The 15,320-nt window shown below is 38.7% G+C and overlaps 1 protein-coding gene across 1 annotated transcript; it reads left to right on the plus strand.

Moving 5' to 3' along the window:
- Positions 1-2,085: 2,085 nt before the first annotated feature.
- Positions 2,086-14,588, plus strand: LOC139724332 (L-seryl-tRNA(Sec) kinase-like). The gene is made up of 6 exons (XM_071635475.1): positions 2,086-2,212; positions 3,786-4,116; positions 5,230-5,431; positions 6,287-6,365; positions 10,818-10,911; positions 14,407-14,588. The coding sequence occupies exons 2-6, from the start codon at positions 3,831-3,833 to the stop codon at positions 14,586-14,588; spliced, it is 843 nt and encodes a 280-aa protein (XP_071491576.1). The 5' UTR covers positions 2,086-2,212; positions 3,786-3,830.
- The last annotated feature ends 732 nt before the right edge of the window (positions 14,589-15,320 follow it).

Consider the following 15,320-nt stretch of genomic DNA (forward strand, 5'->3'; position numbering starts at 1 on the left):
CCCATAGGCCCGGTGATAGTGTTTGAGTTATTACATTTGATGCATGTTATGTGGAGGTCAGTTGTAACCCCAAACATCCTACCATGTAAAAAATTCACAATATAGCCTAAAATATATGAAGGTATCACTATAATTTCTCAATAAACCATCAGAAACACTGTTATTATAACAATTTTTCACATTTTGAATATTTAACAATACTTAACATTTATCATAATGATTAAAATAACCAAAGTACACTAGCTGTCTAATGGCCCCTTGAAAATCAGCTCTCCAGCTGAAATTTTAAAACCTCATATTGGAAAAAAAAGCATGACTTAGCCTAATGAAAACTCATCTTGATGAATTTACTATACAGGTCCGTACTGCACTTCTGCAGCAGAATTCCCCCATCTGTCCTATACCTTTTACAGGATGAGTTGAATCTATTGTTGTGAAAGAACATTTCACAGCCAAATTTCTTAAAACAAATCTTTGCTGAGCAAGATTTGTATACTTTCTGTGCATGCGCTCTAAAGAAATAGATAAATTGTAAATCCAACATTTTAAATGATGTCAATCCTCGAACCTTAACTTGTAAATGTTAAATTGAACACTCAAAATGTTGGATTTGTATACCATTTCAGTTTTTATAGTCGGTACACTCTATAAATATGATTACTATCATTATAATTGCAAAGTGATAAACAGCGGTATATATGTAACACAAAATGAAAGAGAAATAGGTGGTCAACGATGTTTACACTCTAAAAAATGAAATCGTACTCTCTAAAAAAATCGAGTGAAAATATTCACTCGGAGTGAATACAAAAAAGAGTGAATTTAGAGTGAAATTGGAGTGAATTTTGAGTGAAAATGCTCATTTTCACTCGTTTTGGAGTGACCTTAGGGATCACTCCTAAATCTTCGAGTGATCCCTGAGGTCACTCTAAAATGAGTTAAAATGAGCATTTTCACTCAAAAATTCACTCCAATTTCATTCTAAATTCAATCTTTTTTGTATTCACTCCTTTAAGAGTGAATATTTTCACTAGAATTTTTTTAGAGAGTAAATGCAACATTTTGAGTGTTGAATTTAGGATTTAAAGGGTTCGTGGAGTGACAACATTTTTTTTTTACGGTGGATTTATTATTTCAAATTTTAGAGTGTGGACATCGTGATATTCCTTTAAGGTGTTGTCGTCTTTTTTTTTTGTTTTTTTTACAATGGAAGCTTGTCCCAGACTGCATTTCTCCTGAGTTTAACTACTGACCAGAGTTGTTTTTTTATTGAATTCATAAAGCTGCTGTTGAATCAGCTTAGAGGGGAAAATTACCAGATCTTTTCTTTTGGTGGTCCTTGGAGGACCATCAGAGAACATGAAATATTCTACGCTTTTGGACATATAAAATTTACACATAACACTAATTAAATGCACTGGCAAAATTTTCTATCTTCTCTTTCTGTACTCTTATTTTGGTATATGTATGCCCTAATTTACTCTAAACCCATACTATTCTGTTTTCCCGAGGCCTGCCATGCCATTGAAATGTTAGTGATTAATTATTTGTATTTTACAATTAGTATTGTTGTTTCCAACAGATTAATGGCGTGATTACATGGAAATGCCATCAATATTTCGTAAGATGTAAACCATTGTTAAATTGGCTGTTACTCAATTCAATTATATTATATTATATTGCTCTATATTTGTGCCTATTTATACGGCTATGTGATATTTTATGTCATCGTTGTGTGGACGGTATCTATGTCGATGTCATAATATCAGGAGTCTGTGGTGGCAGATCAATTACTAGTACGTGTAGTACACTGTATTCTGCCACTCACTCCTAACAACTGTACTGCTGTCAGACCCTGTGTAGGAAAAGAAATCCCGTTCAGTACTAACCGTGATCGATCATAGTGGACTGACTAGAATAATAAGGTTAGACGTCTACCGCCGTTCGTGAATCCTTCTCCGAAATATTGCCATTTTCGCCCGATTTATTCATTACAGAAACCCACAACAGATGTAGAATAAAGATGACTTCCACGGATACGTGTTTATGTGTTATTTGCGGTATCCCGGCCTCGGGAAAGACGAGTTTATGCAAACTTATAGGTGAATTGGCGTCGGTGCAGACTACGCAGTGCAGATCGGACGTGCTTGCTGTACACATTTGCTATGACACGATAATCCCTCGAAGCCTGGACCTTGCAAAGGACGAACAGGTTTGTGATCCTAATTTTGAAGAACATCTGACTAACGTTACAAAGATCAGGGTGGTCCACAACTTGAAATTTTAGCATGTTGCAAGCTCAGAATCTGAGAATATTGCAGAAATTGAATATGCGCGGAGCGCACACGATGAGTACATACCGTACATGCAATATTTTGCTGCTTACAAAACTCTCTTTGTGCTGCTTACATTCAATGTTCTCTCTCATGTTTTGCACACAAATATCTAAAGTACCTGGTAGTTTGATGTTTCTTATGTTATGCACATGTTTTGCACATTTTTGAATACTTTTACTTTGAGCTTGTTGCAAATTCTTGAGGATGTTGCATAGCATGTTGCTGGCTTCTTAGGATGTTGCACAAGAATTTTAGCATGTTGCAGCGACATGCTAAAACCCCTCGTAAAAAGATGCGAGTGAGGGTTAAGAGATGTTTGTCACTGACTTCACTGTCATCATTCTGCTGTTCTATTTATTTTTGGCTTTCCTTGGATTTGGGTAATTAGTACTGTAACGTTATGTAAGTTTGGTTCTTCAACTATTGATCATGCTGATAAAGACTAAGTTGCCGTTGTTAGTGTAGAAGCTCTAACCTATTAAATGTTAACTGCTAGGCCTTTATTTGGCTTCAGGAGACGGCGTCTGGTTGTGGTGGGGCTAACTACTACTACCATGACTACCCTGCTGCTGCTATTACTGGTAGAATCTGTAGACTTGCTGTGGTGGAGTGATATACTTTGCTCTATTTTTCATTAGACTATACAAAAATAGACTTGATTGTCTATAGAACCTATTCTAGTTTAATAAACGCAGTTGAGCCAGCCAATGATCATATACATTGTAGTTGTACGTGGAGACACGAACCCAAAGCCCAAGGCAGGAGGTGTGAGATGTGTGTATTAATGTTAGAATTTATGCAATGTGTTGGACATTTGCCACATGAAAATGGCAAGGTACAGTGTCAGTAGTAGAGACTAGACTCTAGAGTAGAGTGGGTCATAGCTCGGGCTATCTATATTGAGATCAAACCGGTGTGATAGTTCTTGCTTTCTACAGTGATCTGAGGGAATTGATCCTTCATTTTTGGATCACGGGTAATGAAAATTCCTGATTAATTTTTAACAGAGCAAGGAAAAAGTCATTGTTTTTTTGTTTTGTTTTGTTTTGTTTGTTTTTTTGGGGGGGGGGGGGGGGGAGGGGTGGGGAGTAATTACGGTAGTTGTATTTCATACACAAAACAAAGTTGAATATCACACAAGAGTTTAGTTGTATCCATAGCTGCATACCCTGAACAACACTTTGGATGCCAAAATGAGTATGTTTCAGCAGGTCATTAAAATGTTTGTCTAATTTTTGCAGATATTTCTGCAATCAGTTTTACATGTGTCTCCCCTCTTAGTGATAATAAAAGAATGGTTTCTTCATGTTTCACTCCTCTTGAGAGGATAAAAGTCATGGAAGGTAGTGTCTGTATTTCTTTTTCTCAAAACTTTGCTGGAAGTTTTGAGGAAAGAAGTTACTTTTTTTGTTTCAAGGGGATAAAATGCTTAAATCTAACATTTTTCAGGGATCTTCTGCATGGAAGGAATACCGAAAACAGATTGTGATTGGCATGGACCATATCTGCAAGAAGCTAGCAGAGAAAGGAACATCACTGCCACAGGTCATCACAGATCTCCAAAATGATCCCGGCCCAAGAGGGGAGGAGCCTGCAAGCGACAGCAGTGAAGATGGAGAGGTGATCCGGGAGGTAGTCTGGAGGCAACTGCTTGCGTGTTTATCTGCTTCCCTGGCTGGGAGTGGAGTAGAGATGAACTGCAGCCAGATTCTGTTCCTCGTTGATGACAACATGTTCTACAGGAGCATGAGATACGAGTATTTCCAGCTCGCCCGAAATTGTAGGTCATGACATGTTGCAACTTTAGAATACCTCAAGTTACTTGGTACTCAGTACTTGGTAGATGTCCTCCAAAAGGCTCGTGTGTCCCTCTTTATTTTTTGTTGAAACAAAAGAAATAAAAAAGAAAAAAGGGGGCGAGTGCGCCTCCCCTTTACAGAATTCCTGGATCCGGCCCTTTGTGCTGTCAGTCACCAACTTGAGGTGCTAGTTTTATGGCCTTTTCTAATTCTGTTTTGAAAATACCTAAAGAAGATTGGGTAACAACGGAAGAGGAGAGGCAATTCCATTCTTTTAACACAGTTCTTCCATTCCCCCGGGCCTCCAGGAAACCCCACAGCCCCAAGTTGAGGATGAGTCCCAAGTATACGCAGACAGGTGTCTATGGGAAATGCATGTTGTAACAAAATCAAACCGTCCTCAACGGGTAAAAAAATATTGTATAAAACCAGAAGTACTCTGAGTAAATACATTAGTGCATGTACTTTCAAGTTAGTTTATGGCAGAGTCAGAGTGGCCCCCTTAATTGCGACAAAGACCAAATTCGGGGCCAGTTTTCACTTTTTGATCCTCTGTAAAAACTCATGGTCAAATTTTGTACAAATTTGACAGGTATTTACTATCGCTATTGTTATAGAATTTCAAATTGATACCATGCCCCCTGGACAGCCCCCCCCCCCCCCCAGCTCCCTAAATGCATATTTTCTTCTTAGGTAATAGTCTGCAAGAATGTGTAGAAGATGAACTTGTGTACTCAGTGAGCACCAGACCCACTGAGTCTCTTATTTATTTTCATGCCTGATTATATACATTGCATTATGCATTAATATTATACTCTTTTGTAGTTTTGAAAGCATCAGATTAAGTGTAATACAATCAAACATCTTAGATAGGGCAGATAATGAAATGGAGGTACAGATAATCCAAATTAGATTTCATTCATATTCAGACAGACAGAGCACTCATACAGCATATTTATGATCTTTGAGAGATGTGAGTAGGCTGAAAGGGATGTTGATATATATCATGTGTTGATATCATCTATTTCACTTCCAACTGAGCTGAGTACACCAGCTGGGTGATGTTGATTCCATTATATCATCTTGGACGTTAGATTCCACAGGATTCTGTCAAGTCGGCCTCACTTGCAGTGCAAAACTGGCCCTGGACAGGAACAGCGGCCGTAAGAATGAGATTCCAGAGAACACCATTGTTACCATGGCAACCAAGATGGAGCTGCCGGATGCCAGCAAGGCCCCCTGGGAGAAGAATTCTTTCTTGGTTGATGTCCAGGATCCAGTGGATCATGTGGTTCTGTGAGTTAACCCTTATTGTGCTTTGGTTGCCCATTGATACACAGGCTTCAGTGCTTTCTTCACCAACTGGCGGGAGTGTCTGGAGAGTGATTGTCATTGAATAGAGATGATCTGATCCCCCTAATCTCTATTGTGTGTCGAATTAGCCTTCCTGTCAAACTAAGCAACTGTGTTGCACCTGAGTGGGCTTGCTAATCTACAACTAGACAACTAGATCAAGTTTGAATAGATTACTGAATGATGATGAAAGAGTTTAGCAAGTAAAGCTAAGTGCTTTCAATGTCTCTGAAAATGTGCATGGAGCCATTCTGAATTCTTGGTTGTAAATTGTGCCAAACTGACACTATGTGAATATTCAGCACTCCAGTTTGGATTATCACCATTAGCACCACTTGTTGGATGGGAACAGTAATGAAATAATCTAGTTGAAGGCATAAGTGTGATAAAAGAGTTGTCATGAAAATTCCTTCCAGCGATATGTCACTGGATAGTGCCCCCTACTATATACACTTTGTAAAATACATTAGATACATTATATCTATCATGTGATGAGAACTGCAAGAGACCAGTGTCCCTGTCTTACCTTTGATAGTATGATGTCATTATCTGAATTTCCATGTAGGCAAATAAACAAACAAACACACAAACAATCTAAGTATCAATACATTGAATTAAAAAAATTTACAACTCTTATTGATAATGGCTTATGCTCATAATCATCACTTCCCACTTCTAGCAGATGCTGGCTGGTACATCTATTGTAATAGCCTTTTAATTTCAATTGCATGCCATGAGTTTATTTAGGGGATAATTATGAACATTGGTAACTGTGATCATCCCCATTCATCCTAACAGTGCCCCTGTATGGATGCTGATACAGGCTGCCTTCCAGTCTGCAGTACCCCCTCTAGAGGTGGCAGATGAAGAGGCCAAGGTGAGTCTTAGGTATAAAAGGCTTGTGGCCTAGTCATATTGGTCAGAAACTGGCAAACTTTGAGAAGTCATACAGGAATGCCAAGTTCAAAAAAATTTTATGAGTGAGATTTCCATGACTCGGCATCTCGGCGAGCGAATGTGCGCGCGAGCGAGGGTGTGGCCCGTGGCCTTCCACGGTAGGGAGCTTTTCCAACTTTTAGCTCTTAATGGTAATATTAGGTGCATACTTAAGTGACTATTTTTTACTTATCTTGAAAGACAAAAGGAAAATATACCTTCAATTGCAATTATCACTTTCATCTTTTGAGCTATGTTCATTATCAAAGGCCTAAGTTGAAGACTTCGCAAGATGCGTGAGAAAAATGGGTGCCATGCGTGAGATCGTGAGACGGCCCCCAAATGCTTGAGTCTCACGCAGAATGTGTGAGACTTGGTAGCTCTGGTCATATGACATGTCATACACATCAAGTATTAGCTACAATTCTGCTCCATGTTAGATTTGATATGTGGAGTAGCGTCTAATACACAAGTATACAAATTAGTGGAAATCTCATTAAAATCAGACTTTGATTAGGAAAGTTATAAATGCAATATCATAGAGTCCCATGTTTTCACAAATTGGTGACATTGGTCACAGCTGCTCATGAAAAATGACATATGTGTTGATACTAGTGATTTATAAGTTTTCCAGTGGACCTGCACATATATCTTTGATAAATTTTCAGGTTTGAAATGAAGTCACAAAATAGAATGTATGTATTTGTAATTTTGCAGTCAGTGGCAATTATTTTGTATTAATGACCGAGGACATCTGACTTGGGTGGAATGAAGGGATTGTAAATGTCAAATTATCAGGGAAATCACCAATATAATATATTTCATTTTATTAATTTGTGTCCAAGCCGGTGTGAAAGCTGTGAGGAAATGACATTATTCCCTTATAAAATTGCATTTTTAATGAAAAAAAAAAAAAATTGTGACCCTACACTGCAACCCTTCTCCCCCCCCCCCCCCCCCCCAAAAAAAAAAAAAAAGAATTTCCGGTGAGGATTTTCTTTTTTGTTTTGTTAAGGTCAAATTCCAAAAGAGGAAATCCTTACAGCATTACAGTCATATGTTACTCATCAAAATTGGATGTGCCTAACTCGTTAACGTAACTGATGGAAAACGGAAATATAGAAATGCCCATACATTGAAGGCTCTTTAAAAATTGTCTTCTCTGGAACCAGAAGAGATATAATTGTATCCCCCGAACAGAGTTCGGAGGACACTATGGATTTGGCCTCGTCGCGCCGCGTCCGCCGCATCTGCCGCCGCAGAGATTTCCTTGTGAGCGCTCTACCAGCTGCGTTTCTTTTCCGATCATCTTCAAATTTGGCATGAAGGTGTATTATGGTTAGACGAAGGCGCCTATTGTTTTTGGTGATGGCGCCCTCACTTGTTCCGTCTTTATACATGAAAAGGTAAATTCAATAGGGTCTGCTTGTGAGCGCTCTACTGGCTGCAGTTCTTCTTCGATCATCTTCAAATTTGGCATGAAGGTGTATTATGGTAAGATAAAGAGGCCTATTGTTTTTGGTGGTGGCGCCCTCACTTGTTCCGTCTTTATACGTGAAAAGGTAAATTCAATAGGGTCTGATTGTGAGCGCTCTACTGGCTGCAGTTCTTCTTCGATCATCTTCAAATTTGGCATGAAGGTGTATTGTGACAAGACAAAGATGCCTATTGTTTTTGGTGATGGCGCCCTCGCTTGTTCCGTCTTTATACATGAAAAGGTAAATCCAATAGGGTCTGCTTGTGAGCGCTCTACTGGCTGCAGTTCTTCTTCGATCATCTTCAAATTTGGCATGAAGGTGTATTATGGTAAGACAAAGACGCCTATTGTTTTTGGTGATGGCGCCCTCGCTTGTTCCGTCTTTATACATGAAAAGGTAAATTCAATAGGGTCTGCTTGTGAGCGCTCTACTGGCTGCAGTTCTTCTTCAATCATCTTCAAATTTGGCATGAAGGTGTATTATGGTAAGATGAAGAGACCTGTTGTTTTTGGTGATGGCGCCCTCGCTTGTTCTGTCTTTGTACATGAAAAGGTAAATTCAATAGGGTCTGCTTGTGAGCGCTCTACTGGCTGCAGTTCTTCTTCGATCATCTTCAAATTTGGCATGAAGGTGTATTATGGTAAGATAAAGAGGCCTATTGTTTTTGGTGGTGGCGCCCTCGCTTGTTCCGTCTTTATACGTGAAAAGGTAAATTCAATAGGGTCTGCTTGTGAGCGCTCTACTGGCTGCAGTTCTTCTTCGATCATCTTTAAATTTGGCATGAAGGTGTATTGTGACAAGACAAAGATGCCTATTGTTTTTGGTGATGGAGCCCTCGCTTGTTCCGTCTTTATACATGAAAAGGTAAATCCAATAGGGTCTGCTTGTGAGTGCTGTACTGGCTGCAGTTCTTCTTCGATCATCTTCAAATTTGGCATGAAGGTGTATTATGGTAAGACAAAGGCGCCTATTGTTTTTGGTGATGGCGCCCTCGCTTGTTCCATCTTTATACATGAAAAGGTAAATTCAATAGGGTCTGCTTGTGAGCGCTCTACTGGCTGCAGTTCTTCTTCAATCATCTTCAAATTTGGCATGAAGGTGTAGTATGGTAAGATGAAGAGACCTATTGTTTTTGGTGATGGCGCCCTCGCTTGTTCCGTCTTTATACATGAAAAGATAAATTCAATAGGGTCTGCTTGTGAGCGCTCTACTGGCTGCAGTTCTTCTTCGATCATCTTCAAATTTGGCATGAAGGTGTATTATGACAAGACAAAGAAGCCTATTGTTTTTGGTGATGGTGCCCTCGCTTGTTCCGTCTTTATACATGAAAAGGTAAATCCAATAGGGTTTGCTTTTGAGCGCTCTACTGGCAGCAGTTCTTCTTCGATCATCTTCAAATTTGGCATGAAGGTGTATTATGGTAAGGCGAAGACGCCTTTTGTTTTTGGTGATGGCGCCCTCGCTTGTTCCGTCTTTAAATATGAAAAGGTGAATTCAATGTTGTCTGCTTGTGAGTGCTCTACTGGCTGCAGTTCTTCTTCGATCATCTTCAAATTTGACATGAAGGTGTATTATGGTAAGACGAAGATGCCTATTGTTTTTGGTGATGGCGCCCTCGCTTGTTCCGTCTTTATACGTGAAAAGGTAACTTTTAAAGGGTCTGCTTGTGTGTGTGACGCTGGCCTTGTTTTTTGACTAATTTTTTTCAAATATGGTATGTAAATATATCATAGTCAAATCTATACATCTATACCTATTGATAATGCTGCCCTCACTGTTCCACCGTTTACAGGGTCAAAGGTCATCTTGATCATGTAAAAATTTGCAAAAGTGCTTATTTATGCAATAACTTGATTGTTACCCAACAGATTTTATTCAGACTTGCTAGGGAGGAGTATGGGTGATCATTCTACATGAAGGACACAACAGTTTGTGGTGACGGCGCCCTCAGTGTTCCGACTTTGGATGCCAATGGTCATTTCTTGTGTGTGCTCTATCAGCCACATTTCTTATAAGATTTTCTTCAAATTTGGCAAAAAGGTGCATTATAGTGAAATGAAGATGCCCATATTGTTTTTGGTGGCGGCGCCCTCGCTTATTCCGTCTTTATACATGAAAAGGTAAATTTTACAGGGTCTGCTTGTGTGTGCGACCCTGCCTTGTTTCTTGACCGATTTTTTTCAAATTTGGCATGTAAATGTATCATAGTCAAATATATACACCTACAGCTATTTGGATTTTATTGTATCCTGCAACAGTTGCCATATCATACAAAATTCTGGCCTTAAAAGTAATCCAGATGGAGTATGGGAGACGGGTTCGGGGGATACATGTGCTCGATTGCGAGTGCTTCTAGTTTAGTTAGTGCTATGAGTAACTACATATTTTCAATTTGTTCATGGCAAATCTGGGGTGCCCCCCTTATTGCCCAGAACCCCCAAATTAGAGAATCTTTTAAAAAAAATCTTTTATGAAATCAGATTCATTCTGAGTAAATGTAATGTACATTAGTGGGTGTACTGTTGAGTTTGTTTGTGGCAGAGCTTATGTATAAGATCAACATGAATAATCACTACATGACAGATGCAAATCTCAATGAATTTAAATACCGACATGCCTGTTAGTACAAATGACCTTTTTCTGCTCATGCGAAACTACAAACTGACTTATTTGTGGAAGGTAAACTTACAATACTTGGGTGAGTGTGAGACCCCTCCATCTCTTGTTGATATTCTTACACAGCTGTGTTTGCAGATATTGGTTTTTGTAAAAAGACAGTATGCTAGTAGTGATGTACAATTACACATCAATAGTTTTATCATATACATGAATCATGGCCTTTATGGATCAGTATTTTGTGTGCTACCTTTAGATCAGTGATAAGATGAATTGTTTCTTGGTCTTGTCCTTTCAAGGAGAGAAGCCGAGCGGGGTGTGCTGCTAGTCTTCTGCACCAGGCTGACCAAGTGTTGAGAAAGTGCATTTCTGAGACCATGCTGGCTTCCAAGGGTAAGCCCAATATAAAATATATGTCAAAACCCTCATGTGAAGTCTATACATGTTGGAGAGGGTTGAGTGTCGTAGTCCATTTGAGAGTGTGTAAAATTGCATGAAGTGTTTAGATCTGTTTTTGAGTCAGTCCAGCTGCCCTTGAGTGACCTAAATAGTATGTAGTTGACTTTGACTGTGGTATGAAAACAGTCTGAAGATAAAGGTTTAAAGGTATGCATTGTGTAAGTTGTGTGTGTATCAGTGCGTATTTGGAGCGACAGAGCCTGCTTTTGTGTGAGAACGGACAAATACATGTTTATTTTCAGTTGCCAATATAACACACTCCATAGAATGTGATATGCCTCTTTCTTCTGCATGTCTTGAATATGCATTAGATTTATACAAAAGTTGCAAACTGATTTGAAGTAATAAGAGACAGCGAGAAGGCTGATTCAGGCTGCCGTGATATCACAGAATTTGTGGGAGAACTATTCTTTATGAGGTGTCAATTACATTGACAACAAGTTGTATGTAGTACACGGTAAGTTAGTAGGAACTAGCACTGGCTGTCGGCCAGAAGCTTGGTGGTCTAGTGCATACAATGCCTGTCTAGTAATCAGGAGATCATATGTGGCCGTGCACCACAAAACGAACAAAAAGTCGCACAAACTGATTTTGTGTGAGGACTGAAAATAAGTGAAATGGGTCAACCTAGCTGATCTTGACTTTTTCATATTTTCTGAAAGAGCAAGTCTTCTTTTACATTATGCTAAAATTGGGATTATAAAAAGGGCAGGAAAGTGTGTTTTTTTATCAGTTTATCTCAAACATTTTTGATAGAATAGTGTGATTAGGCGTGTCTTTAGAGTCCCCTTTTCATTTCTGAAAAAACCTTGTACACACTCTTCAGTTTCAACTCTAATAACTTTTGAAAGGCTGATGCTACTGCTTTGAAAGTTGGCATTAATTATGGACAGAATGTGTTAATGAGGCATGCTTAATTTAAGTTTAATCTGATAATCCCTTCATTGTTGTAACTCTGGGGGATTACTTCCTGATTTTTTTGTCCCATTCATCGCACAGCCAGCGCGGTTAGGTAAAGATTAAGCGCTTCAATAGACACTGTACTTCACAGCCTCTTTTCTCAGTTCACATTTTTCCTGAGTTTGTGCTTTCTTTTCAGTATTTAGATAGGTTAGTGGAATCCATTTGAGTTGAGTTATACTGTATATCATTTTAAAGCTTAAAGTCTGCTCTTTCAGAATATGGTCTTAACTAAAAAATCATGTCTGGTGACTTTTTGTTTGTTTTGTGGTGCAGGGTCACATATTTTCGAGTCCAAGCAGAGTATGTACACCCATGATTTTTTGTTTCTCACAATCATGGCTGTCACTAAAACACTGAATAATTGATGCTTATTTTTAATGCATAGATGAAGGGCAATTTGTCAATCAGTTGCAACAAAGTTGTAGTTAGATTGGGTGGAGCAGTTGTGAATGAACCCTTTGCCTACTGTATTCAAGCTTTCACATTACACTGAAGTGAAATCTGTGCAAAGTTGTTTTATGCTAAAAACACTTGAACGGGCTTGAATTTATCATTCTGCACCATAATTACCAAATCTAAAGGGGAAAAATATCACCATCCCATTAAGTTTCTGTTTCTAGTTACTGTATGAAAATTGTCTTTTAACCAGTGAAAGACTTACACTTGTAAAACTTCAAAAATTAGCCCAATTTATGCCAATTATTTTCTTCATAAGCTATTGAGTCCACAGTCTACTTCACAGCTCCAGCATTCTAGTGAAAATTGGTCTACTTATTCTGCATAAGGGAGGCAGCGACAAAGGATGTAACCATACAGCATTATAAGTAGGTTTAGTTTGCAGGGTTGCAGAATGAAGTGTGAGGGTGACAGAGTGGAAAACTCTGCCTGTAGTCCTCTCTCGGTAAATAGACACTCGCCACTATTCATGCAACCCGCCTGCAATATGTTTACCCATGACTCACTTACCAGAGTTGGCAGAGGAAATGAATACTCTGCGGATAGACGTGAGACACCTTTTTTTAATCTCTTGGCAAGTCGCATTGAGACATTTTGTCAAAGAGATCAAGTGCCCTTCAAATCCAGCATCTAGTGCCTCTTTAGGATTCAACAGGAATACAGCACAAAGGGAATGTGAAGCATCCAGTGGTGGAAATATCCCAGCAAATTGATTCTTCAACCAGTTGCTTTGGGATTGGTACAAATGAGATCAAGAGTATGTTAAGCTGAGGCTGTTGAATAACTTGAAAGCACTCCACCCTGCTGGAATATAGCCACAGAAAATAATGGAAAACCTCGTTAACATAAAAGGGAATGAAACAGGAGAGTACCTCCATTGTAGTGTATTGTTCTACTCATGATTAGGAAAACAAGAAACAACAGAAAAATGTATTTCACTTTAATATTGAAGAAAATTGCTGGCATACATTGTATATCCCTTCTAACAGAATTATACACCTTGCTGATCGTAAAGTTGAAGTTATCTTTTGCAAGCTTTTAGTGTTCTTCTCACAAAACTATTTGTTTATAGCATAAGGCATCAGAGTAATAGGTGTTAGACCAAAATGAACAACTAACCAATCAATCAATATAATGCTCATGACATCTTCCAGTTGACTTCAGATAATATTCAGGCCTGTAACTTTTAGTTTAATGATTTCTGTGATGAATATGAATTGTATTTTGTCACATGTTCAGGTATTGTGTGTTGGTAAGCATTGTAAGCTCTATAATAGGTTAAAGACTTTTATGATTATATTGAAAAAAAAATTAAAGGGACTCACTTTAACTTTTTGCTTACTGCTAGTCTCTAACTAATTAAAGTGCATCAAAGATCCAACTGAGATTTTTTTTTTCATGAGTTCAAGAAAACAAAATTACAGTGTAGCATGTGTGTCTGTTATCATGTCACCAGTCAATTAAAGATCATCTTTAAGGTCAATCTTATCAATCAATCTTAAGGTCATCTTTCTGCTTCTTGTCATTTCAGTAGTATAGCATAAATTGGGAAATGTGAGGAAAGAGATTGCAACATATTCAAATTGGCTACTGGTGTTTCAATACACAGTCTTCCAATTAGCTTCAAAGTTGATTTTCTCAAAATGTGTGTTGTTGTGATTGCGCACTTTTTGCCATATACATCATAAGTTGTTCTTGATAAAATGGGGAACTTAAAGGTGTAGATTCATGACGTTTTGAAAATATGCACACACAAAAAAAAATTATAGTGTATGTCAGGTCCTTGTAGTGACAGGTCACAAATTAAGTACTAGTACATGTATTTTTAAAATTCTAATTTCTAATCAATACAGTTACATAAAGTGTCGTTGAAAGTGAGCATTAGGTGTCAGTTGGACCAGACAGACTTCTAAAAAGTATTCAAATTCAGTCTTCCCTCCCCCCCCCCCCCTGCGAAAAAAAGAAAGAAATGAATTGACATCATATTGATTCTAACTTATACGTTCACAGGGACATGCAGCAAGGAAGAAATTCAGATCATTGCTCAACGTTTAAACACCGCCAAGGCTGCCATCCTTGAGGGTGTGAAAGTCGGTGACCTGGTGCCCCCGTCTCTCCCTGATGAGGGGGAAACCAAAGAAGACTTTGAGGTCTACCTCCACGACTGTCTAAGGAGCAAAGCGGGGCTGTAGATGCTTTACAGACGAGTGGACACAGTCAGCTGAGGGACTGAAGTGAATGAAAGAAGAATGACCCTCGGGAGACATTTCAGATTCTGCCACTCTGCCGCTGTGCTGTTCACCTTGAAGGAGCAATTCTTAATGCTGCGAGGTTGTCAGGACCTTGTGATTTTCCTTGTTTTCCCCATTTGCTATACTGAGAAAAAAAGATAACACAGTGAATGCAAGTACAGCTATCTTGAGGCAGAGAACAACAGAAATGCAAGGAAATTCAGCAAAATGCCAATGCCTAAAGACTTGCAGTTGTACTGGTAGAATATTTGGATATTTATGCCTTTTGGGAGCGTATTGTTTTTTTTTTTTTGGGGGGGGGGGAGGGAGACTACAAGTGAAATATTGTTATAGGTGACCTCATATTGCCATAGAATAACTTGGTTAACTAGGAGACTGTAGTAATACATGCTGTAGGTTATACCTCATTACACCCAATTTGATGCCCCCTTCTCTTTTCTCTACATGATGTTTACACTTGCAGAGCCACAAATAAACTGACTATTCAATATAAGATATCAGGCAGTTTAGATATGAGTTTACCAATACATATTTACAACATTAATATTCAGTATAATGGTACATAATATGCTCGTGTCACAATATACTCCAGGCACAATATACTACCTAGTACACCGTTAACACGTGATACAAATGTAGGCTAACAAGATGATCGTGTGACTTGTGAGTAGG

This window comes from Diadema antillarum, unplaced genomic scaffold, assembly GCF_040938485.1.
Source record: "Diadema antillarum isolate AM-2024a unplaced genomic scaffold, OU_Dant_1.0 scf00000211, whole genome shotgun sequence".
Taxonomy (NCBI): Eukaryota; Metazoa; Echinodermata; class Echinoidea; order Diadematoida; family Diadematidae; genus Diadema; species Diadema antillarum.

What these genes read in the sequence shown, in the direction of transcription:
- LOC139724332 (XM_071635475.1), top strand. Translation starts at nt 3,831, where the DNA reads ATGGACCATATCTGCAAGAAGCTAGCAGAGAAAGGAACATCACTGCCA. An exon ending in TGGCAGATGAAGAGGCCAAG is followed by an intron (nt 6,366 to 10,817) that starts GTGAGTCTTAGG and finishes TGTCCTTTCAAG; the next exon opens with GAGAGAAGCCGAGCGGGGTG. An exon ending in GACCATGCTGGCTTCCAAGG is followed by an intron (nt 10,912 to 14,406) that starts GTAAGCCCAATA and finishes ATACGTTCACAG; the next exon opens with GGACATGCAGCAAGGAAGAA.